Consider the following 26,898-nt stretch of genomic DNA (forward strand, 5'->3'; position numbering starts at 1 on the left):
TCAATTTGCTTAAGTGCTCGTAACGATCGTAGAAAAAATTTATTCACGCATAATTTGCATAGATTACAACTCGCAACCAACCACCATTAACAATCAGCGATCAGCTATCACTTGGCTATTGGCAATATGTTTTGTGACTAATCGTCACGAAAAGTATGGGAAGAATAGGAATTTTTTGTTTCTTACTATTAGTGCGCTTGGAGTAACTGGAAAGCATGTCAAATTTGCATTTATTGATTGAAACGGGCTTGAAACGGCATTTGAGACACGTAACAATGTGAGTAAGTATTTAGTTATGTACATATGTGAGATTTGTTCAAAACAAAGTGGCCTCTAAAATTTAAAATTTAAATTATTAAATTATGCCCGTTGGTGTGCAGTAATACGAAAAATTGCTTGGAATTATAGAACAGTCATTCACGGATATTGCAGTGTAATAATGCGGTAGCTCACATGCCATTGCTTGTTTATGATTTTGGAAAAAAACACCGTAAACAAACCTCACTCACTGTATTAGCAACCTGGGTTTTCTGTCGTCGAAACTGAAAATACCCTAAAAATAAAGAGGATTTGAAACTATTATGGAGACAAAGACCGCAGCTGTGAAAGAGCTCAAAGTCAAATATCGCAATTGGAAGTGCTTATGCATACTTCAAACATGTATATGTTTTCCTTTAACTCCTTGAGGTACATTGGGCGTCAATAACTCCAGATCGCCAGCGAGTACGGTTTTGGGCTATAACCCTCAGTTCGCTCCATAATAAGCCAAATACGGTTGTTTTTCGCCAAGTTGTCCGAGGTCTTCCGACTGAACGACCTGCTTGTTGGAATGGTTTCCAACAGGAAAAAGCATTAGGCGAAGAAGGATTACTTAGCCGGCGACAAAATATAACTATTGTAGATATTATGAGTAAATAAATATTTTCATGGAAAAATAAAGTCATTTTTTTTGTAACGCGCCTCTTATATAAAGTCAAAAGAAGTTCCCAACATAAACGATACAAAACAGCAACATAGCATTCAAGTTCTCAATATTTCGAAAATACATAAGTGATACTGAGTTCGACGTTGCCAACCGATGTTTTGCTTTTTATGTATCTAAAGCGATGGATGATAGATTACAAGATTTGGCCAACTGGAAAAGAAATTGTGGGAGTAAGTTCGGCTGCCACGTCGAAGGGGATTCTGCAGCAGAATTGTACCTGCTCATTTTCCACCCAAAAATTATAGATTACCAAGTTTGGCCATCCAAGGCAAAATTGTGAGAGTAACTTCGGTTGTCACTTCAAAGGGGATTCGGCAGCAGAATTATGCCCGCTCATTTCTTATGTATTCGCACACTCTTCCAATCAGTCGTTGTTTAGACGGAAACGAGGTAACTTGGGCGGTGATTGCATTAATTTTTTCTTATATCACCAACCAACTTCAGTTTTTAATTTTTTGTCACATTTCCGAGCGTTTTTTTTCGTATTGCTTCACGCAATGGTAAGAACTCCTGATATACTACGCCATGGCAATCGAAGAAAATAGTGAGCAAAACCTTGACATTTGATCGAACTTGGCGTGATTTTTTTGGTCTTGGCTCTCTTGGACTCTTCCATTAGGACAATTGGGCTTTGGTTTCGATGTCATGAACATATACCAATGATTCGTCAGCAGTTATGACCCTTTTAAGCAACTCTGGATCATCGTTGACGTCATTCAACAATTCCTGAGCGATGCTCATGCCTCGTTGTTTTTGGTCAAAATTTAGCAATTTTTTGAACGAAATTCGCTGCTACACGTTTTATGCCCAAAACTTTCGAAAAGAGTGCATGGGGTGAGCCAACCAATACGCCGCATCCCCCATAACAATTTTCTTCACTTTCTCAAAATTTTCTTCGGTGGTTGATGTGCTAAGGCGTCCAGAGTGAGCGTCGTCATTCACATATTCTCAACCTTCTGTGAAAAGCTTGTACCACTTGTAAACATTTTGTTGAGTCAGAGAACTCTCACTGTATGCCACTGTCAACATTTCAAGTTTTTTTGAGTACTTAATTCCATTTTTTAAACAAAATTTGATGCAACTTCTTTGATGAAATCGCCGAACACGCAAAACACTTGCCTTATTTATGCCTCCCACAAACAAATAAATAATTTAGTCATATTCCTAAAACCGCGAGCATATCATCGAGAAAAATAATAATCGAAAGTCGAATGTACGTAGCCCGCGAAATTTGAAAATTTACCTTATTTTTGAACACACTTCGTATACGAGTACGTATGATAGCGCTTAGCTACATCGATATTTTACGCTTACATACTTTTCACCCTTCGCTGTAGGTATTTGAATCTAACTCGAAAGTTTAACAGACTATGAAATATAGTACAAGTAATTTCAAATGTGGCTACCAAAGTAACAACTTCTTTGTTGCAAATGTGTCGCTAGTGCGTTTAACCTTTGATTACAGCACTAAATTGTATTACGGGAAAAACCATGACACACTTGGTGCGTATGCCTTAAAAGTTGTATTTTTATAGTTTTACTTACAATATAACATTTTGGGATTATAAATTTGGCAGTCAATGTATGAATAATCTTTAGTGTAAAACTGTCAAGTGGTTATAAATAAGTTCTTTTTATCGTAATGCCTAACAAAATTGAACTTTGTAACTATTACATACGAGTGATAACCAAGTTCTAAGTGAGGAAGGGAAGTCTCAGGTTGAGATTGCCTGTTTGGTGGGTCGTTCGCATTATGGAGTTCAGCGATTTACGGCGACATTATCCCACCATAATAAACAAAAATGTGAATGAAAACGTCTCACTAGAGAACGCGTAAACCGAAAACTTATACGCGAGTCTCTCAAGAATCGTATAAAATACTCTATTGCCCTTGCAGCTGCCCTGTTAGAAAAAATGGAAAAATATTTTAGTGCTCCAACAGCTAGAAGAAGGCTTCTGGAAGCAGCTAAAGAGTATTTAGAGTGGGCTCCCGATACCAACATTTTACAGAGGAAGCTTGGTCGAATTTTCTGTAGCCTGATGAATCGAACTTCGAGGAAAACTTATTTTACATCGTTTTAAAATCTCAGCAATCCTAGCTTCTTACCTTAGACCAATTTCGAGGAAATAACACAAGTATTATAAAACGTTTTCTTTCCTGCCCTACAGGTATTTGGTACACCTGGTGTGCCGTCCGTGAGGCAATGGGTGGGCGAGAAAAACCATACCGAGTGCATAGTACCCACTGTTAAGCATGGGGGAGGCAGAATTAAGATCTGGTGATGTATGGTTGCTGATGGTGTCGGCGAAAAGTTTATTTACGAGGGTCGCATTGACAGTCCAATAAATGTTCGTTAACGCGCGCTTTCAAAAATCAGCGGCTACGATACTTTGCTTTAGAGACAATAACATGTATTTGTTATATTGATTTGTTAGTCTCCAGATCTAAATCCCATAGAGTAAATCGTCCCCTAAGTATTAAAATAGCCTATAAATTTATAAATATGAGCACATAGGCTATTGTTATACTAAGGGGACGAAATGTGGGCTATTTTAAAACGTAAGATAAGAAGCACAGCGTAACATAGCAAACAGCCCTGAAAAATGCTCTAATAAACGAGTGGAGCGCCATAATAACAGCCCACAGGATTGCTGCTGTTATCAAATCAAAGGGTGGATCTATTAAAAATTAATGTTCTTATCATTAATTCTTTTTATTTTGTACTTATTTATTAATAAAAGATCATTTCTGCCTCCAAGCGGCAGATGGTTTTTATGAGGAACTTTTTTATGGCAGAACTACTCTCGGAGGTTTGTCATTGCTTATCGAAGGGCGACTCCAATTAGAAAAATATTTTCCATCAGTTTGGTGCTTCGTTCCCCAAGCGAGTTTCAAGCCCGGGTAATCACGCACCAACCCATTCGGCTGCTCCGGCTACCTCAGTTCTAATGAAAAAATACGAAAAAAATCTTAAGGGAAGGTGGTTTTCATAACCAGCAGACAACATATTTTCCGCAAATATTTTGAACCAAAATATAAAATTCGTTTTCAAACAAATTTGTTCGTAGAAGTGAAAAATGAAAAAATGTTTGAACAAGTTTTGGATCATTAAGCGGCCTTTTGAGTCCAAGTGAGAGTGTAATTACTTTGCTTCCAAGTATTGCGAGGCATTGTTATTGAAAATTTGGCATATTTGGGCTCATGATAAACGGGATCCAATATACGTGGATGCAGCACGAAAAGTATTCAAGAGATTTTCTAGGTGAGTCCGACATTTTTCTGTTTTTAGTTAAAGGATATTTCAATCAATCAAAACCATCAATATAATTTTAATTAAGCCCTGACAGTTTAGAATGGCTGCTTGATAAAATTTTGCATTTACGATTTTTCACGAAATGTTTCCTACTTCACATAATTAAAAAAAAAAAAACAATTTATGGAAACTACTGCAAATTATTTTAGAAACTATGCGATGAATTTACATTAAGACAAGATGAAAAATTTGTTACATATGTTCAGCAAAATTTAATTCAGTTCATGCTGTTCAGGGCTATAAGGATCGTTTAGGTTAAGCAAAAAATTGTGTAACTTCGCTTGTTTTATACTGAAGGGAAAGCACTAGATGAAAAATACTCGCAGACGCCTCGGGTAACATGAATTAAAAAAAAGTACTTCTGAATTTTATTAAAATTTTTTTTTATTACTTGTTTTATAGATGTAAACAATGCTTGGTAACAGTGTCATCAGCAAAATCACCCCTCCAATAAATAACAATACAACAACGAGTATGTAGTCGCCATCGGTGGTCGTTGTCGTCGGTTTCGTGCTTTTCAATTTACAACGCAGGAAATCAACGTAGACTCTAATTGCCTCAGGCATGTTGGCTGTTGATTGGCCAGATTTGTTGACTAGCCGCACGAACTGCATACACACATACATACATACAAACATGCATAGTACTTGATTATATGGGTTTGTAAATACTGTGTGTAATTGCCAAGTGACTCCTGAATGTGAATATGTAATACTATATTACAACAACAACAAAAAGCATTGCTCTCTAACTGATAACAATTTTTATTAAATTTCTTGTGTTATTGCCACGGCACTAGTATTGTGTATATGTGTACCTGCAGCACAACATGTTGAATAGGTTTGCAAGCAATATTTGTCCTTGTAAATTGCCCATAAGTGGACGTCAAATGAATTTTGATTTTAATTCGCAATTTCCCCCGCACGCTTCGAGCAAATTAATATGGCGTGAAAAAGTTGCACAATCGACTCCCAACAACTTACAAACGTACACACCCAAACATACTTCCACGTACTTCTATGTAGCTGCGTTGGAGTGTTTTTACAGTTATTTCTTATTGCAAAAAACTTAACTTTTTTATGCTACTTTTTTGGCTTTGCTGGTGAGCTGGCTTGTTTGATGCATAAAAGTTATGTAATTATTTATTGAAAATTAATATACAATTTTTTTTTTCATTTCCATTATACCAATTTAATGTATTGAACCGCTTCACTTTTAAAAAGTTTCGAAGAATTCAATGCAACAACAAAAAAAACGTGTAAATTATATTTGAGTGAATTTATGCATTAGAGTATCGGATACTTACCCTTCTGCCAGCTTCATTATTGTGTAAATTCATTAAGCTTCGTGCCTTGGCCATGATACTGTTCTTGCCTTTGCCACCAGCAGCACCGCCACCCTCCGCACCATCGCCTCCAGCGCCATTGACTGTAGCATCCGCCTGCTGATCGTTTGCCATTCCATTGACAGCGCGCTGATTTTTACGTTTTCGCTTACGTCTGCCGCCGCCGCCGGCATCCACATTGAACACCTTTGTGTTTAGAATTTCACGATTGATTTTCTCCTGACGACAACAACAACAGAAGTAATAGCAATAATTTAAAGACGGTAGTTACAAGATATCCATCGTTGCCAATACACAAGTCCGCAGGTGGCGACGACGGCAACAACAACAACAAGGACAATACCAACCACATCCAAAGCAGCATCCAAGTGGCGCATGAAAATGCCAGCGATGGAATAACGATGAAAAGAAAGAGAAAAAATGTTATTGAAAAAAGCGAAAAATTTAAGAGTGTGTAATGTCAGAAATGTTAACGTAGATAGACATAAAAAGGCAATCAAAAAAATTATGTAGAGAAAGGTAAAGTTGAGAATTTATTACAAAGCATTGTCCGGCAGTGCGGAGTCAATACTTTTATTAGACTCTGGACTTGCACCCATTCGCGCCGACAGATGGCAAGAGCAATCGCTATGTAATGGGGGTAGCGCAAAACAGAAGGAGTTCTAGAAGAAACTATTGAAGGGTTCGGCCTCAGTGGAAATTTCAAAAAATTGTACCCAAACTTCTGACGCGGTTTTATCGAAATTTGTTTTTTTGTTTGAGCCTTGTGGCTCATAGTGATCATTCGATACGAGGGGTGCCTTTTTTTAGAGAACAAAAACAAATTTTAATAATCGAAAATCACTTTATTGTTTTTAAAAATATTTTCCATGAAGATCTATACACTTTTGCATGCGTTTGAACCAATTGTCGAAGCACTTTTGCCACTCTGAATGATGTACCTCCAAAACATGCATTCTGAATGCCGTAACCGCTTCTTCAGGTGTCGAAAAACGTTGACCTCTCAGTTTGTTTTTTACGTACGGGAATAAAAAGAAGTCATTCGGTGCCAAGTCAGGACTATACGGCGGATGACCCATTAATTCGATGTTTTGGGTGCTCAGAAATGCAGTTTATTGAGCCGATGTGTGAGAGCTCGCATTGTCCTGGTGAAGAGTGATCCGTCTTTGGCGATTGGGTTTCCTAATTTCTTGGAAGACAACTGACAAACAAATGGTTGTGTACCACTCAGAATTTACTGTTCTGCGTTGTTCTAGTGGTACGGTTGCGACATATCCAGTTTTTCCGAAAAAACAGGCGACCATTTGCTTGGAAGTGCTTCATGCGCGAATAACTTTTGTTGGATTTGGCTCATCTTGAAACACCCATACAGTCGACTGCTGTTTACTTTCGGGCTCATACGCGTAAATCCATGATTCATTACCTGTCACGATGTCATTGACCTATTTTTAAGCCTCGCGATCGTATTTTTTGAGCATTTCCTTCGACCAATCGACACGAGCCTTTTTTTGAGCGATTGACAAATTGTGTGGGATCCAACGCGAACAAATTTTTTTGACAGTCAAACGTTTATGCAATATTAAATGTATGCTGGTCCCACTAATGCCTAAGATTGTCTCAATCTCACGATAGGTCACATGACGATCTTGCAATATCAGTTCGCGCACAGCATCAATGGTTTTCGGAACAACAACTGATTTTGGACGACCTTCACGAAATTCGTCTTGGAGTGAACTACGACCACGATTGAGTTCACCATACCATCGATAAACACTGGTCCTTGATGGAGCTTCATCGCCAAAAAATGAATTAAGTTCATCCATGCAATGTTGCTGAGTTAATCCACGTCGAAAGTTGTAAAAAATAACCGCACGAAAATGTTCACGATTTAATTCCATTTTTGGGCCGAGATGAATCTTTTAAGTTACTGTAAACAACACAAATAGCGCTGGTATTTCAAAACGTTCTGAGTACGTAAAAGCCAGAAAATGTCAAACTTTGCGATACAGCTGCCAGTTGCCAGATTGCAACACCAGGGTTGCCAAATCCCGACATATAAAAGGCACCCCTCGTACCACCTTGTTATCGCTATTTGTACTAATTTCTAGTACCGGAATAAAGTATTGAGTACTGAATTAATAATGAGTAAAAAATGTATAATATATAATAAGAATCAGAGAATTTAATTCGTATATTTTTAATTTGGAACTTATATTCCTTTTTTTGAAATTTCTTTTGAATTTTGCAAAGGGAATGTTCAAAAATATTTTTTTTTGCATTTTGCATAGGTTAGGTTAGCTAGGTCGCTTATCTAAGATAAGGCACTCGGTGACCCTAAGACTCATTGTGATTTCCATGCCCTAACAAAGTTGATATGATATTGATGATATTGACATCATCAGCCTTAACAATCGCGGCGTTAGTTCTGCAAAGCGGATGGGTCTGGTGGTGACCGAGGACAAAGCGAAGTATATTCTGTCAAAAAAGTACCGGGAATTGTTCAATAAAAGGCAAACAAATTATTTAATCCTAAAAATTTATTTTGTCGCCTTCAAAATACACTCCATTCGAAGCAATAGACATATGCCAACGATTAGTCCAGTCATCAAAGCACCTTTTAAATGCGTTTGAAGAGATCTTCTTCAGCTCTTTCAGCGAATTCTTCTTAATGCCCTCGATCGAGACAAAGCGCTGTCCGCGGAGTTGCAATTTAAGTTGCGGGGAAAGGAAAAAGTCACAGGGGGCTCAATCCGGTGAATTCAGTGGTTGTCGCGCTCCTGGTCAAAAAAAGTGTTTACAATATGAGCCTTGCGAGACAGTGCACTATTATGGTGCAAGATGAATGAGTTTTCTTTCCACAAATTGGGCCGTTTCCTAGACACATTCTTTCTCAAACGTCGCACAACCTCCAAATAATATTATTTATTCACCGTAGAACCATTTGGAATGCATTCCGAGTGCACAACACCATGATAATCAAAGAAAACGAGTATCATGACTTTCACTTTTGACCGACTTTGACGTGGTTTTTTGGATTTCGGCTCATGTGGAAAGCGCCATTCAGCCGCCTGTTGGCTGGTTTGCATGTCAAATAAACGTTGGGTCCGAATTCACTTGCTCAAGCATGTCTTTAGGCCGTTTCTTCCGATGAATTATTTAAAAGAAATTCAAATTTCTTGGAACGAGTCGAGCAGGCACGCGTCTCATGCCCAATTGATGGTGCAAAATATTGCGAATTGATTCGTGAGATATGCTAAGTGCACGAGTTACCCCCGACTTAAATGATGGTGTTCCAGCACCATTTCCTTGACTTTGTCGACATTTTCATCCGTTGAAGATGTTGATGGGCGACCAGATCGGCGCAAATCTTCCACGACTTCTCGGCCCTCTGCAAAAGCATACTACTCGTAGAGCCGTGTTTTTGATAAAGCATACTCGCCATAGACTTTATGCAACATTTTCAACAATTCGACACTCGAGTTTCCGTTCAAAACACAAAATTTAAAACAAATAATTTGTTCAATATTTTTATTCATAGTGAAAATCGCAGAGCACACCTGCCTAAGGTTGACTGATGTAATTAAATGCCGAAAACAAGCTAATTGACAGACCACACTCAAACTCTGCGACGCTATAGACGACAGTTGTATGAATATTCCAGCAAAAATTTAGACATATGTATGTGTAGCACGCGCTTTTTAACAATTGACGATATTTTTTGACAGAATGTACCTCTTGTCATCAAACAAACAGTCGGCGCACTCGCGTATCGGCACCCATGTCACTGTTGACAGTTATGATTTCGAGGTTGTAAGAGACTTCGTTTATTAAGGAACCAGCATTAACACCGATAACAATGTCAGCCTGGAAATCCAACGTAGAATCTCTCTTGCCAACAAGTGCTACTTTGGACTAAGTAGGCAAATGAGCAGTAAAGCCCTCTCTCGATGAAAAAAACGAACACTCTACAAGGCTCTCATCATGCCCTTCCTAACGTATGGTGGAGAAGCGTGGACGATGACAGCATCCGATGAAGCGACGATGGAGTGTTTGAGAGAAAGATTCGACGTAAGATTTTTGAACCTTTGCTCGTTGGCAACGGCGATAATCGCAGGCGATGGAACGATGAGATGTATGATCTTTATAAATAAAGATCCAGCGGGTACGTTGTCTAGGTCATGTCGTCCGAATGGATACAAACGCTCCGGCTCGGAAATATTCGATGCGGTACCAGCTGCTGGTGGCAGAGGAAGAGGAAGGCCTCCTCTGCGTTAGAAAGATCAGTTGGAGAAGGACTTGGTTTCACTTGGTGTGTCCAACTGGTTCCGGTTAACACGAGAAAGAAACGACTGACGTGCTTTGTTAGACTCGTTTGTCTTCGCGCGAATTAAGAAGCAGAAGAACAAAGTTTTCAAACCACTTAGATCTCTTTAAGAACTAGTTACTTTCCTCCAGTGAGATATTTTGCACATTTCGCAGGCCTTCAAAGAAATAATCGGCAAGATATTTGGCACGGTTTCTTTGAAGTGCAAGACATTCACAGAGAGGGTGCTGTGCCGACTTAATTTCTTCGTCATCTCCACAACTCCTGCAGAAGCCATTTTACTGGCTAGAGCGCCAATAGTGCAGTGACTTGTTATAACACCTGTGAGTAGTCGTTATAACACCGCTGTTAGTTAGTAGACATATTGCCTGTTCAAAATTCAGTTTTACATTTAGAATAACATGGCAAAAAAGTTGTCCTCACTGACTGAGTCAAATTTAAATATTTGCCTGGTAGACGGTTTCTTTTCTGAGGAATTATATTTCATGCTTTCGTAAAAGGCTTCCACAGAGGATAGAATATTTAATTCTTTTTTTATTTCTTATTTTATATGACACAATTTCATTGGACTAATAGTTTTCGAAGTTTTTTCAAGTGAACGATTTTGGAGGCATTGCAAAATCTCAACTTTTCAAAATCAATCACACGCAGAAGTTAATAGGTACATACAAAATTAAATACGAACACATTATGGCAAATAGAAAATTAAATGGCCTAATTTTAAATATGTAGCAGCTGTCAAGGAAATAAACATTCACTCTGACAGTCAAACGGCAATTTGAGCCTTGGACTCGTTGATGTGGGGCAGGAAACTAGTGGAGGAATAACTAAATTTCTTTGGAAGCGGATGAGCTAGCTAGGTAGGGGACCCGTGAGGTGGTTTTCCCGCCAAAAAAGATAATTGGGATTGGCTTAAAAATCTGTGGTTTATTTCTGGAAAGGTGGGCTTCCCGTCATGTACACAAAATTTTCTAGGTCGCGAAATCCTTCTACCCACGGATGAATCCTACGATTAAAGGAAACTTCTAAGGCTAACAAGGCAACAGCTCTCAAATCTTATGGTTGTGCGGACATTGTCTGTTCGGTATCCATGCAGTGAGACTGGACCTTACTTCGAGGTCAATTGAATTAACTATCTGTAACTCTAGCAGAAACAGAAACAACACAGGTTAACACAACCGCAAGTAGTCAGCGGTCGGTCCTGTTCGTAACACTCAACAACACATCACAGGCTGTGAAGATTGAGAAGTCGAGATACATACATATACACATATGGTAACAAGGCCTATTGTTGTTGATATGGATATTGGCGATATGCAGTTTCAGCATGTAGCCGACAATGAGACAAGGCGGTGGCATGGTTCGTGCCCGAAAGGCGACAGCTGGTACCAGAGGGTTCAAGCGGTTTGTTAAAATGAGGATATTGCAAAATAAACCGGACAAAAGTAAAAAGTATGAATTGAATAACGAATTACTTCATCTCACTAGAGATTTATAAAGCGTTTTCTTGGTACAAGGATCGACAAAGTCTCGCGCATAACTTTTTCATGGCAGAGGTTTGCCATTGCCTGCTGAGGCGCGTCCCGCTATTAGAAATAACTTTTTCTTCCCTTTGGTGTTTCCCACACCAACCCATTAGGCTACGGCCACCGAAACTAATATGATTAACAAAAGAAAATCGTGAGTCATTTACAGCGGAAAAACGAACATTAAAAAAGGGATTAGAGCTTTGGCGAAGGCCATGAAAAATATTTATTGATATTAAGCGGTCTGTTACTCCATTCGGATAGATTATTTAAATCACTTTATAATAACGAAATACAATGAAAATGTTTAATCATCTGCGATACACACAATAATAAAAAGCACAAATAATAACGGACCAAGAATACTACGCTGAGGCACATCAGAGATGGTAGCAAAGGGGTGTGATTTGATATTACCAATTTCGACAGGTAGGACTTTAAACAAAAAAAAGGAAATTTGAAAGGAATTCTAACTTTTCAAGCCTCAACAACAATATGGTATCCTATGTGAAAGTGTATGGAAAGCTTAATAAAAATCTGCGCAGGCAACGTCTACTTGATCAGATTTAAATGAAATTGGCACAGTCAGGTTTATAACCATAGAATTCTCAAAGACAAAGCCAAGCTGATGCTGATCTTTTTTTTTCGCAAAGATGCAGATTTTATCTTTCACCATTTTCAGAAAGTTTTGAGCAAGTGGTAAGTTTAGATATAGTCTATAGTTTCTTACATAATAATTGGTGTCAAATTTGAAAATAGGAATAATGGATGCAACTTTTCATTCGCCTGTAACGAGGGGAAGATTGAAAAAGGTAAGTTCAACTAATTTTTTGTACGTTTTTATGAAAAAGCAATAAGAAGAAAGTTGAGGTATGCACCTTTAGCATACATTTTTGCAAAATATTCCATTAGAAAACTTTACGTATATATAAGTTCCTATATTTATCCTGACGAAAAGTAAACTAAATTTTTTTTATTCTTTTTTGCTGCATAGATTTTGTTTCGTTTGATAGCAATATGAATATTAGAGAGTGAGTATAAATCTTCTTTTTTTTGGAACTCTGAAGTCGTTAACACGTTCCCTGTCCGCTGAGCCACATATGGTTCAGTAAACGTGCGCCTGATAAGCACTGATACGTTCCTGAGCCATATGTGCGTCAGGGGGTATATGAACCACATGTGTTTCATGAACGTGCAGAAGCAAAAATGTCCTTCTACGCTCATGGACCATATGTGTTTCAGGTAGAAATACCCTACATCCGTTTTTTCTTTTTTAATTATTATTATTACTAAAGCTATCCTATGACTACAAAACAACAAATTATTCAAAAAACCCTGTTGGACTTATCGGTCAATTTTGCATTTTTGTATTGGGACAGGGAACGTGTAATATTTTTAAATTGGTGAGAGGATTAAAAACTGAGAATGCAGTATTACTAAAAAAATCCATAGTTTCACGTACATATGAAAACTTTCTTGTATAACTTTTACTGTCGTACGATGTATATATATGCAAGTGTAAACGCTCTGATTGTTTATTACTCCGAAGTTCTTGAAAACAAACTCTCAAATCTCGGATTCCCTGTAGGTATTATCCTCTTATCTCGCATACTCTTCTTACATTTATTCTAAAGTTTCATAAACAAATATTGAAACTCTTCGCTGTCTGAAACTTGCTAAACTCTGGCGAAATGTTACATATACTCATGCTCGCCTCATATCAAATTGGGCTTACCATTCGCCTTGTGCCATATGCACCTGCTGTTTCTGCGCTAATGAACTTTTCCGCACACAGCTGGATTGCTTGTGCCGGCAATTACGCTTACAAGGCGGCGTGTCACTACTAAACGAATTACTCGGCGGCAGCCATCATTGTTGCACCAATGTACGAGTACAAGTGCCAGCCTACGAGTGATCGTCCCCCAGCGGAATGTAAAAGCAGCGACATTGTTGTTTAACAAGCAAGTGGCTACGTATATACATAACACACATACATACAAACACGTACAAGTGCATACTTGCTGCACTTAGAACATGCCATTTGGATTAGTGGGACTAGAACCTATGCTTCAATAAGCACATGGTTAGATGCAAGCTACTCGACCCTCTTTCTGGCGCCAATTGTTTGCCGCGGCGCTTCGCTAACTACTCGACACGCACACAGATACACACACTCGCTAGTTTATGAGTAGCTGCACGCCTGAGTGCTTGCTGTTGCCTTACCTGTAATTCCAACATTTCTTTGCCTTGCAATTTCGAATTGAGTATTTCCTTTGCGATGCGCTCCTGCAACTCCAATAAATCTTCCGGTTTGATACGTCCAGCCGCGTCTTCTTCCGAGGAGTCTACACTACCGTTGCCATCGCGGTTTGATTCTTGTCTATTGTTGCTACTGCTGCTTCTGCCTGATGCTGATTTTTGTGTTGGTGCTGTTGGAGTTTTTGTTGTTTGTGTGGCAATATCCTTAGAACTTGTCAACGTTGTTGTTGACTTGTTGGTATTATTGCCTGCCTGGGCATTGTTATTTTTGTTGTTGTAGCTTTGATAGCCGTCAACACTGACATTTTTATTGGAATTTAGATGTTGTTGTTGCTGGAACTGTTGCTGTATGTTCTCCTTGTCGCTGTTGATGTGTTCATTTATTGTCGCACCAGCTGCGCCTGCAATCGTTTCGGAATGTGTTGCTGCTTTTGTTGTTGTTGTTGCCGCTGCAGCGCTTCGGCTTGCTGTTGACTCGGTGATGTTTGTCGTTATAGCTGGCATAGGCGCAGTTGTTGTTGTTGTTGTTATTATTGAAGATGTAGTTCTCCCTGTTGTTGCCAATATTGCCGCTGCAGCATCATCTGCTTGCATTGCCTGCATTTGCTGATTGCGACGCTGATGAAAGCGTCCACCGCCACGTTTGCGCTCCGGATTGCCAGCACCGCGAGTACCGCGACGAGTTTCCTTTTCGCGTACATCAATAAAGTCGGTGGCGAATCTGCAATGGAATAGGAGAAGAGCAAAGCATATGGAAGGGGGATTAGTGAATGTGAAAATCCTTGTGACTTATTTCTATTGCTTCCTTTTCTTTTTTTCTATTCTTCTTATTCTCCTCCTCCTTTTTGTACGCTAAACTTACGCCTCCTTCTTAAAACATCTCCTCGACCCCATTTGGCGCTATTTTATGCGCGCAACTTTAAAATTCGATTTAATTTTGTTGCAAGGTTTTTCATCAGCTTGTCAGTAAAGTGAGAGAGGTGCATAGCATTTAAGAGTCATGAGAATCATGAAAAGCCCTTAGGGATACAATATGGCACGACCTTTTCCGTTGTTGTGGCATAAACTTGAATAATAAATTCGGTGAGCTTTAACACCCCACCAACCGTACACAGTGACGGGTAGAAGCTAAGCCCACACTTACACACACAAAGTGAAGGTACAGCTGCAAGTTCGAAAGTCTATGGATGAGTGCATGGTGCGGCACGCCCCTAAGGATAACAGAGCGTTTTATGCGTAATTGCATTTGTTTTTCTTATTGCACTTTGTTGTGATTACGCGCCCACATTTACATGAGCCCGCAGGCGGCATTTGCAGGGAGTTACGAGCATATGTGCGTTTCCCTGCTGATAAGTGCCAATTTGGGGGTGTTGATATTTATCCTTGTTAGCAGCAACAACAACAGCACCGGTAAATGTGTGCCCTTAAAATTGGCAAGGGTGTTGTGGCAAAGTTCAATGTTCCAGGCGTTGCTTACATTAAACATATTACTTATATATGTATATGAATGTAAAGGGTGTCGCCCGAGAATATTACTTATCGCCATTTATGCGATAAAGTGTTGGCGATCAAAAGAAGGAAGAAAACAAAAAGCTGAAGGTGTGGTGTTAGTTAAAATATAGTACTGTACGAGAGAACAATATATTATATTATATGTGGGCAAATTCCTATTCCTATTTGTGGCGTGCGTCTTGATGTTGTTCCACAAATGGAGGGACCTACAGTCTTAAACCAACTCTGAACGGCAGATTTTTTATGATGAGCTTTTTCATGGCAGAAATCCACTCAGAGTTTTGCCAATTCCTGCCGAGGGGCGGCCGCAATAGAAAAAACGTTTCCTATTATTTTGGTGTTTCATGCAAGGAGATTCGAAAATACGCACTTCCGAATGGTAGTTATGCACCGAGCGAAAAACGCATTTGCACTATTGAATAATCAGTGTGTTCCTTCGCTAGCTCGAGATGGCCCGCGTATACCCGAAACATGCCATTTTGAGTTTTTTTTTGTCGGTGCTCGGACTCAGGCCCGACGAGAGGGGGGGGGGGGGGGGGGGGGATCGGGTACTTTTTCCCCCGGGCCCGGAGTTTTCAGAGGGGCCCGGACTCAAGATTATACGTATTTATATGAAGTAGACATCATTTGAAAGGGCCCGCATTTGCAATTTTCCCCCGGGGCCCGGATTTTCCCCCGGGCCCGATAATGCTCTCTACGGCCCTGCTCGGACTATTAAGAGCAACTTTGGGAGAGTAATTTATATTTCGCACTAGCGAGAAGAGAAATTTATATTAACAATAAACAACAAAAAATAATTTTGATGTTTGTTTTTGGGGCAAAAAATAGTGGTTTTTCTGTTCCAGTATTTCTGGCCTCTTTGCGGTACATTAAGAGGGCATTTCGTTAGTACGTTCACTTGCCCGAAAATTAAAAAAAAAAACCTAACTTATCAAAAAATATGAAATAGACTGTTTGGCTTTGATTTTTACGTAACTCCATCAAGAGTAAATAGAGTAATTGAAAACCACAAAGATACTAAAGCAACTGGAAATTCTAACCACACAGCCTATGCAATAACGGACGAGTGGTTCAAATGTTAATATCGAAGCAAGAATGTTCGACTTCAGGATTAAATATAAGAATAAAAACGTTAACGTAACTTTCCCGTGACGTAAATGTTGATTAACAGTGGAGCAGAGTCAAGAAGAAAAGTCAAAATAGCCAGCAATCGTAAATATGAAAAGTAAGGTATCATGTCAAGTGATCCAACTCTTTTGGACATTGGTGTAAATTTTTTTAAAAATTAGTTTATTTTTAGGTTGGAAGTTTCAGTTAAAATTGTTTGAGAGAGGCAGGGATTTTTGAAGTTTCATAATTTATTCATTTAGTTAGCAACGTAGCCACATTGTTAATATTTCGAAATTAAAAAAAAAATGTTATTGTAACGACTTCCTTTCATTCAGCTTTACTTTAGTGCAAACCTCTGCAAACCCCCGAAAAAAGCGTCATGCATTCGTTATACGGAGAAGATATTCAAGAAATGTACAACATTTTTTTATATGGAAGAAAATGCGGAACACATCAGCGAAAAGAAATTGTCAAAATTCAACGCGAGTTTTGAAAAATTTGAAAATTGCACTTTGTTTCACTAAAATGACTGAGCTGTAAAACTGTGTACCCAGAATTTTTCGAAAAACTCTGACCAAAAAGTTAGAAATTTTTATCAAAGTTTGCTGAATTTTTATAATTTTTGTACAAATTTGAAACTTTGCATTCTAGAGTTTTGGTTGTAATATGAATTGTGATTTTATAAAAATTTAAAAAACAAAAAATCTATTAAAAATCAAAAAAAAAAAAAAAACAGAGTGTAAAAACTTGTCAATTAGTGGTGTACACTCTTTTTTGATGCTGACCGTACATTCCCAAGGCGTTCGCTTGATTGAGTTGAAATTTTGGGTAGTTTTTTGCGTACCTATGCCCGAGATAGTTTAAAAGTTTGTTTTGATCAGCTAAGCTAACATATGTATACTTGCCGTAATTTAATACTTTTAATTAGTATCCCTATGATTTCTCACTTTATACAAAATTTTAAAAAAGTTTTTAAAATGCCATCAAAACTTTTAACTTTTTAACCAGAATTTTAAGAATTCTCCTCGGTTTGCAGTACTATAGCCCATCATTAAATTTGAAAAGAATTTTAATAGATTTTATAAAAAGTTTGAAATTTTGCGTTTTGGTTTTTTTTGTAGTACGAACTATATTTCTTATAAAAAAAAGTGATCTACTTGTAATTTTGCCACGGAGTTGTTCAAGTATATGGAAAGAAATCGTAGTAGCACGTGGAATTTCTTAAGCATTTTTAAGATTTAATTAATCACTGCTTGGGGAGTGCACGAAACAACAACTATACCTGTGACTATGTTTTGAATTTCACTTTGCAAGTGGTTTCTTTATTTCAAATTATATGTTTTTAAAATATTGCTTGCCCAAAATTTAAGTAACGTCATGTTTAATGGGTATAAAACTTAATGCTGCATTATTTGACATATTACATGACTTGGTAAACATAATTTTTTACTCATTTTGCAAATTCATGTTTTAAATCCAATGTCTCAAACTGAAGTGAATTAAACTAAAGTAAACTAAACTAACTCTTATAGTTTTCTCTGCGCAAAAGCTGTCAGTGTAGTAGTAGAACTTTATATCCCATGAAGAGCTTTCGTTGAGTAAGCACCAAGAAAAATTGAGGGTAATGTTTTTTTTTTGTTTGTTTGCCAATGAAAATTCAAAAATATTTTAAAATGCATTTCGATTTTCTACGACAGTAAATTATTCAAATACACTTAAACTTGAAGACATTTAATAAGAAGAAAAATAAATTGAGTTTTTCATAAGATCAAATCAACCTTAAAAACTTTGCAAAACAAATGGAAACAAACAAATAAAACATCATGAAACTAGTTCAACTAAGTTTGAAACCGCACAACTTGTCTTCGCACAACTTTTAATCTGCAACTTTACTTTGTTTCAACGCAAATCACAAACAATTTGACACGCAAGAATGACGGTGGAAACAATGAAAGAAGAAAGCTCTTAGATTTTTCACGAAAAAGGACAACTGCAATTTTAGAATTTTCCTGGCACAATACAGCCAACCAATACCAACGCTCACACTAATGGCTTATCAACGTTTCCACACGCGTGCTTCAAAGGTATGGAGAAGCAGCTACTTACTGATCCACGACTCACAGTTGCTACGAACAACCGCAATCACTTCAACAAATTAACACCCACCATCCCCACTCCCACTTGCCGTCGCAATGAATATTGAAGAAATTCTACGCGCACCGCTATTTATTTGTAACTGTGCCATATTCCATTCTGCCTGGATTTTGGGTAATGTAACATTACTTACAGTTTATCCTCAATGAGCTCACACATCTTTGTAAAGGCACACAATCGAAAAGAAGGCAAATAAATAAAAAGAGACGAGCGATTAAAAGTGTGTACAAATAATAGGCAGGCGAGCTGCAGAGAACGTTCTCTGTGAGCTGTGAACACTAATACGATATCGCACATTGAATGAAGGCATAATTGGAAGACATTATGATTTCGGTAAGACTTAAAGTACCTCAAGAATTGATTAACTCTCTGAAATAGTTACAGGGGGGCCCATCAAGTGTTTGAAATTTCATTTACAAAGAAAAGACGGCTACAAAGAGAAGACGCATTAATATTTTTTAATGCATTGTTTTTTATTAGAAGTAGTAATTATTACTATTAAACATGGAAGACGATTTCATTCAAATGACTTTCACAGCTGGTTTTAAAGCAGCCCACTCTATCAATCCAATTCTTCGGCACATTTGCGCCAGTTTCAGTACTTATCTCACCAAGGGCTACTATCATACTATGCCCTATTTAAACACTTGAATCTTCTCTGGATGATTGGTGTTATATTTATATTTTATTTATTTCTTCAATTTGACAAAAAATAAAAAAACGGTTAGTATTGCACGGTAACGCAAACCATTGAATGTAACAGTGGCTTTATGCTCATTTTCGAATAAAAGAATTGTCCAACGATGCCCCCTGACCAAAATCTCGACCAAACAGTCACCCGTTGTGAATGCATCGGCATTCGCATAATTGTGTGCAACATTTTTAGTAATTTATTTTGCTAAAATAATCTTCGAGATGAAAGCTTCATCCTCTTCCAGTAAAATGCTCCTCTCGAAGCAAGTGTTTTTAAGAACATTTCTTTAAATGCCTAGTTATAACCAAAATTTTAGTACAAAAAAATATATATTTATATATGTATATATATAGTTCAAATTCACAGTGCAAAGTAGGTGGTCCACCTACTCTGTGTGTGCAATAATTTTTTTTTATTATTTCCAAGTGAATAACTGTAATTTTTAATAATAACTCTTGTATATATGTAACTTGTAACTTTCATCAGCAGCATAAAGCGGTCGACGCAAACATAGTCTTCGTTCGTAATCCGCACGCTCCTAACCATCCCAGCACCACCTCTCTCAGCCCTCTCCCTGCATCCCATCGGTCTTTCTCTCCCGCCTCATAATGGTATCACAAAGGACAAATCTATCTTCGTCCAAGTGTGCCCTTTCCCGGGGCAACCATACCAACCTAACCTAACCTATTACTAAAAAGTTAAGTTCAAGAAATTTAAGTTTCGGCTCAAGTTCCGATATCTCGGGATTATATTAAAAAAAGAACAGTTATGGAGTGAGAATTCTGACTAATATTGACATCAGGATTGATCCCGTTGGCACTGATTACTAATATTAACACTTCGATGTGCACTTAGTGTTTTCCACAACGTTGCCATAACTTACGATACGACTTATTTTTTTAATTATAATTTTTTTTTTTTTTTCAATTCATAGGGTTTCGATGCATTTTCATTGTATGTAAATATTTGCCGACTGATGCTGGCAAATTAAACTTAACTTAAGAAAATGTATCCAGGAGATGATTTCATCGGCATGTGCTTATAGATTTTTCGGCGCTCTTAACTAATTTTTCCTAATGGAAAATTGATAAGAAATTAGATACTATTCAGAAATGCTGAATAACTTTTGGCATATTTAAAGAAAAGAGAGTGTTTTCAGAAATATTATACAACTTTTTGTTTTTTGTAGTTTCAGAAAAATATTGAACGGTATGTATTCGAAATTAAAAGCCATGTATTGCATATGCCATGTATGTATGTACACTTATATACCCCATTGCAGAGCCCTCCGCAATGAGTTCACCCGCCCATGTGAGTACTTCTTTTACCACCGCCCCAATTTTTAACGCCTCCACATGCACATTTCCAACAAACACCTACGCTTTCATTTTCTTCAACACACAAGCACTTAGTTCAGTGAGGATTCGAAACAAAATGTTCCCGCCACATACGTTCCTTATGTATCATATTTACGCACGCCTTATGGGCGCGCGAAGCTGAGCTTCTCCTGCACCAGCGAACGCTAGTAAAACAAAAAACGTGATGCTGAGTCGGAAGAGTAAGAGAAGTTGGGGCAATAACATTACACGCATATGTTCTCATTGTTGCACACCCGAGACTTATCTACCAATGACTTGTTGTTAGCAAGGGTAAAAAAAGAGTTGAAACAACAGCACGGCTACATTTGCCTTCGCCTTAAGTCCTGACATAAAAAACCTTGGACTTTTAATGGTAAACAAAAAGGCACAAGCCAACAGGCGTTCCAACAATAAAATGGTTACAAAGAAGGCGCCGAAACCATTATGGGCATGGTGAAGGATATGTGCGGTAAGAGCTTTTAGCAGCTGAACACCAATTGGCGTAAATTAGTATAAACAAATGTTTCGAATGTGCAAAACAACCAGCACAGACACACACACGTACTACTTGCAGAGTCAGAGAGATTGGTGGGCTTTGGCACACATCCTTTAAAAGCAATGTGGCAGACCAAAATGAAAATGAGGCTCAACCAAATTGTAAAGTGAGAATGAAAATTGAATCGAAAGGGGAAGTGAGAATGAAAATGAATAAATAAAATGAAGAGTTAAGAAGAGAATATATTATAAAATGTATCATAATTATTTGCTTATCTGTCACTTAGACAACTTCTTAGTTGAGGAACTAAAAGAGGAATTTTGCATATTTAGTATAGTACTATTCTATTTAAAATACTGCTATAACTCCTTCTTTCCATATACACGCGTTACTCTATATGCCGTTTAAAAATTTGCTATTGGGGCATCTATCAATCCCAGTTTATTTAAAAAGCTTTCCGGCGTTATCAATTTTGAGCAGCTGGCTTAGACTAAGGCTACCTAAGTGTATTTTTCAAAATTGTTTTGCCTTGCAACGCAAATATTTTTTCCTGGGAAAAAGTCTAGCGTCTGTAGTATGGGAAATGTAAATCTGCTATTTATTATGTTACAAATAGCGATACCAGAGGGTGCTGTGGTGCAATATACCTACATGAAAAATCAATTTTTATTTATTTATATAATTATTTTCACACGTGAAAAAATTATCACTGACTGCCAATACCTCGGCTCCCTTATGTAAAAATAAAATATAATTAGCTTAAAGGTCTTACATGTAAAAGTGAGACTAGAAAACTTAAGGCGAAAAACGATATTTAAATTTTTTTGCTTTTTATTTAACTTCTTTTGCATACAAAAATAAAAAAAAATTTCGTTTTTATTTTAATGTTTTTAAAAATGGCGCTGAAGTTGACCCTCCCGAAAAATTGGACCTGGACGATGTTGTCCATTTTGGCTCTTCTATTTATATGAAACACAAAAACCAAACAAATTATTAAGCAGTATAATGTAGTTATGTCTCGAGAGTACTAAAAAAAAAAACTGACAAAATGGCGCGGTTTTGAATTTGACACTCTAAAAATTTCTTCTAAGATTCTAGTACGAGCGATAGCCAGTGATGTTTTGAACAACATATTAAAATTTCAAAAGATTCGGTTGGATAGTTTGTTTTTTTTATATATATATTTTGTTTTGACAACATCAGGCCGAAAAAAGTATTGTAGTTTTGAGATAATTGAGTTTAAAGTTTTGAGAGTGGCCGGGTGACAAATTTGACTCTACCTGATAAAACGGCTGTATAATCGAAAATACTGAGAATATCCCTTCAAAAATTTGGCTGTATATTCTTAAAAGCCTATACTTTCGAAATATAAAAAAAAAAATTAATTCACTGAAAATTCTAGACCCCCGGGACCCCTTAATTCACTAGCATTATGGTAAAAATTGAATAACGACGTGAGAGAAGAAGACATCAAATTAGTTTTTTTAATCCGGTTTTAACTAGAAATTCTAACATTTTTGATATATTTGCTGAGGAAGTAGTTGGTAACAGTGTAGACGGTAGATGGTAGACCGTTAAAGACGATAACTGACAGTGCTGGCAGGAAGGAGGAGTGAAGCAATTGCAAACGTACGAATGGATTTATGCTGTTTTTTGGGCTAAAAACGACAGAAAATTCGATTTCAGTCACAATTAGAACAAAAATCTCAAAGATCGTATCATTGATGCCATTTATCATAATATTACCTCAAGATGGATTGCGAACAAAAAAAAGCCCCATATTTTTAATTTTCTTATAAATCCTATAGAAAATACTTTTTTATGGTATTATTATTTATGCTATTGTTTTTTGCATAAAAATTTATATTTAAAAATTATCTTCTTCCTCTGCACCACTGCTATATAACAGGCAGCTACCCTAAACTATCCCATCATCAGCAAGATATTTCTCGTCATCATATTCCTCAAGCTCCTCTCAAGCGATTTTAACCCACTTGATATACGCACACTTAGATTACGTTCGAAGACAATTATCCACCGAAACATACCTGTAGTGAGGCCACTTGAAACCTTAGTACTCCGGGTCTTTATGAAACACCTGACCTTTTGGTTTCCGTTTCAAGCACGCAATAAACGCAGATAAAACGTGTATTTAATTAAAACTACATTTTACGAATGAGCAAGGATAGAACTCTAAAAAAGATCTTCGAAACAAATCCACAAGGCGACAGAAGAAGAGGCCGGCCCAAAAAACAATGGAGAGATGCCATCGAAGGCGACTTTGGAGCTATGGGCATTTCTTATATGAAACGAAAATTGTAACGGAAGCAACGGTTCAACCCGAAGTGCGATGCTAAAAAATAATAATATGAAATAAATGAGTTCTGACCTAAAATTTACTGCTTTTGATTGCCCAAAAATTAAATACATGCAATTATCAAATAAATGAGTGCCCAAAGAGTTAAGAGGCTCAACATTGGGTTAAGCAAGAAAGCAGGCTTACATGTGCGATTCCTAACAAAACGAGACCACATCAAGAGTTTGACCTGTTTTGATTATTTTTCTTTTTGAATAGTCGCTATGTTTGAATAAAAGTATAGCTTATTTTCTAAGAAATGTCATATAAATCCAATTTTCAAATTTTGTAATAATTCTTAGAAAGTCTTTTGGTATGCAGTTTTATGGCTCATTAAATTTTAGTACAATAAAGTGCAAGTTTCAAGTTTTTAAAAAATCCCGTTTATTTTTTATAATTTGTTTCCCTTTCAGTGTGGCACATTTTCTATATATAGAGAAATGCAAACCACCACCAGCGCAAAAATTATTAAAACTAGAAAAAATTAAAAGGAAGTTTTAGCAACTTCAAACTTGCACTTTATTCTAATAAAATTTGATAGGCTCTAATACTGCATATCAAGATTTTTTCTAGAAATTATAATTGAAAACCGTGGAATTGTAAGGAAAAGGACTTGAAACTTGGAGTTATATGAATTTTGATGGATAGATAGTGAGCTATATTTTCATAAAAAATTAAAAAAAACATTCAAACAAAAAAGAAGATAATTAGGCAAAATTGGTCAAAATCTTGATGTACTACCATTTATCACGAGCTGTACGTAAAATTGAGTTCGTGCTATTTGGGGAGGCCAGGAAAATCTTATTGGTAAAAATCTTGCTGGCTGCTTAACGAAATAAGATTTTGTGGATATAGCCGTGAGCAACATTTAATACATATAAACACACAGATATATATATGTGTGCAAGTAATTGTGTATGTGTATATATGCAAATAACGCTAGTACGAGGTTGGTAAGATTGCAGGCAGAAAGCATACGAAATATTTCAATTTTATCTATATGTACATATATACAAATTTACTCATACCGCTCTGTTGCAAATTGTTATATCCGCATTTTCAGATAAGACTAAAAGTTGCATGCAACATTTCACTTTTTACTTATAACTTCTTCAGATTCCTAACTGCCAACTACATGGAGCATTTTTCATTCATCTACTGGCGTAACAGCCGCTAGCGACATAAAGGAATTCTAAGGCGTACTATGCATTTGCTTACATGCACACATACAGAATCTATAAGTACTACATCAGCTCGTATTGGAATGCATGCATATTTACATATGTACGTGAAGGAACATGGCAGTCCGTGGTAGTCATCTGTTGCCAAAGTTTGATGGCGGCGCCATTTTGCGCTGGCATCTGACCCGGCACAGGCACGCAGAACTTTGTTGCAAGTCGTTTATATTGCATCACAATCTTCTACTAATACGAGTGCATAGTATTTGAAACTACTTTTACGTTTACGTTCTTTAGAATGCTACTAAGTATACACCTATGTACATATATACGTATGCATAGATGTGTATGTGTGTGAACATGTGCGCCAACTTACAACTTACGAGTTTTGTTGCAAATGCTTATCGCTTTTCGTGCATGGCATTAGTGGAAGCAATTCTTGACATGGGGAAAATTGGATTTGCAAAGTGGAAATCGCTTTGATGCAACTTTTCTCTTGTAGGTAGTTGACTTGTTTGCAATTCAGTTCATATGTATGTATGTATGCATGTATGTACACATGTTTGAACAAAACCTTGCATAGTAAAAAGTCAGTTTTCGATTTCCATGAGATTAGTGCTGTGATCTATGTATGATATCTTAACATTGAGTGGTTTTTTTCGCTGGAGAGGAAAAATAGTTCTAGAAAATAGCCTGCAAGCTTCTAAGAAATAAAGTTAGGAGCATCCGCTGGAAAATACAAATATTTAAAATGTTGAAATAGGCAAGAAACTATTTTTATCAAAGAGTATTTCATCAGCTTCAAAATAAGCGCCTTTCGAAGCAATGCTTTCGCCGCTCAAGATGAAGTGCAATGCCTTTTAAGAGCACTCCACTGGTGATTTCGGACAGGCAAAAGCGCCGTAGTTTGATCTTGGAAAGAAAGCTTTAAGGGAACCCAATATTTCGGTGTGGTGCCGTCGACATCGAAAACTGATGAAAACAGCAATAAAGTGAAAGAAAAGTTGATTAATAACCGCAAATTATGGACCGTTCAGGACATTGTAGTTAATGATTTGGGTTTGCGCCGTACTGCTGCAAAGGACCTGAATTTGATGCAAAACAGGAAATGCGCTGATATCGCCAAAGAAATGATTTTCAAGGCTGAACCCGAGCCAACATTCATCAAACGCATAATTACTGTGAACGAGATGGGAGTTTATGAGCACGACATACAAAGTGTTAACATATTCGAAGTTGGTGCTATTGGCGACATATGCTGGCAGAATTTTCGAGTTAAGTGTTTTTACAACTTCGTTTAACTTTTCCGATTCGCCTAATCGTGGTATCCTTGGTCTTAGCAAAGGATTCATACCTTCATAATAAGCCAGATAGTTATTGAAAATGTATTTTACTTTCATAAATCAGGTTAATTTCAGTTCTTCAGTACTTTGGTAAATTCGGCTAAATGTTATTTTATTTTTTCTGAATAACAGTTTCTCGCTAAAGCAAATCGCGCTCTCATGCGTCAAGTCTAAGTGGAACACCATATATAAAGTAAAAATATAATAATGAAGGAATATGTTTTTCTATGAACGCAAATTATTTTTTTATCTCGCCTTCAAATCAAGTGTCGAACACGTTTTTTCTTTGATGTGATATTTTGCTTTGTTAATTTATTACTATTTTATTGAAATTATCTAAAGTCAGGAAAAGTGTGCTCACCTACCGAAAATACTTCATAATAAAGTAGTTGATAAGTGATATCAGACGTGTTGAGTAAACCCCTATTAATAGTTAAGGTAAGATTAAAAAAAATGTTGTTTCGCATTTATGACCTTTAGAACAAAATACTCGAAGAAAGATGTAATCATAATGCGAGTATGACTAACTTCGATTAAAAAATATTTCTAGGGTATATTTTTGACGACAAATGTACAGGTGTTGCAGATTTTATATCAACTCACGTCGCGGTACGTCAAATTAATTTAATTTTGGTAAGAGGATTATAAAATTCTAAGAAATTATGAAAGTATGCATCCGCATATACAATTTACTTTCTAAATCATAAACGTATTAGCTTCGATATTTTTAAATCGCAAAATAACAAAGTTATTTCAAACTGGCTGCTTTTGACGCGGTGGAATAAAAAGTATGTAAATGGCAATATTAGTGTAAATAAACAATTCATATAATTTCAAATAATTTTATTTAATTCCATGTTGTTTTGAAATAATATTGTAATGCTCAATATTATAATTTATTCTGGTTTAATTTTTTATATGAATAATTTTTGACCATACGTCAA

The 26,898-nt window shown here is 37.0% G+C and overlaps 1 protein-coding gene across 1 annotated transcript in view; it reads right to left on the reverse strand.

Annotated features, from left to right (window-relative positions):
• Positions 1 to 26,898, reverse strand: part of LOC128867071 (protein Wnt-5) — a 194,908-nt gene that overhangs the window by 56,942 nt on the left and 111,068 nt on the right. Inside the window, exons 5-6 of the mRNA XM_054108165.1 lie at positions 13,718 to 14,474; positions 5,606 to 5,863 (exon numbers count right to left, since the gene is read on the reverse strand). Coding sequence (XP_053964140.1) covers positions 5,606 to 5,863; positions 13,718 to 14,474 — 1,015 coding nt within the window. The remainder of the gene's footprint in view (positions 1 to 5,605; positions 5,864 to 13,717; positions 14,475 to 26,898) is intronic.

Source organism: Anastrepha ludens, chromosome 6 (genome assembly GCF_028408465.1).
Source record: "Anastrepha ludens isolate Willacy chromosome 6, idAnaLude1.1, whole genome shotgun sequence".
NCBI classification, from domain to species: domain Eukaryota; kingdom Metazoa; phylum Arthropoda; class Insecta; order Diptera; family Tephritidae; genus Anastrepha; species Anastrepha ludens.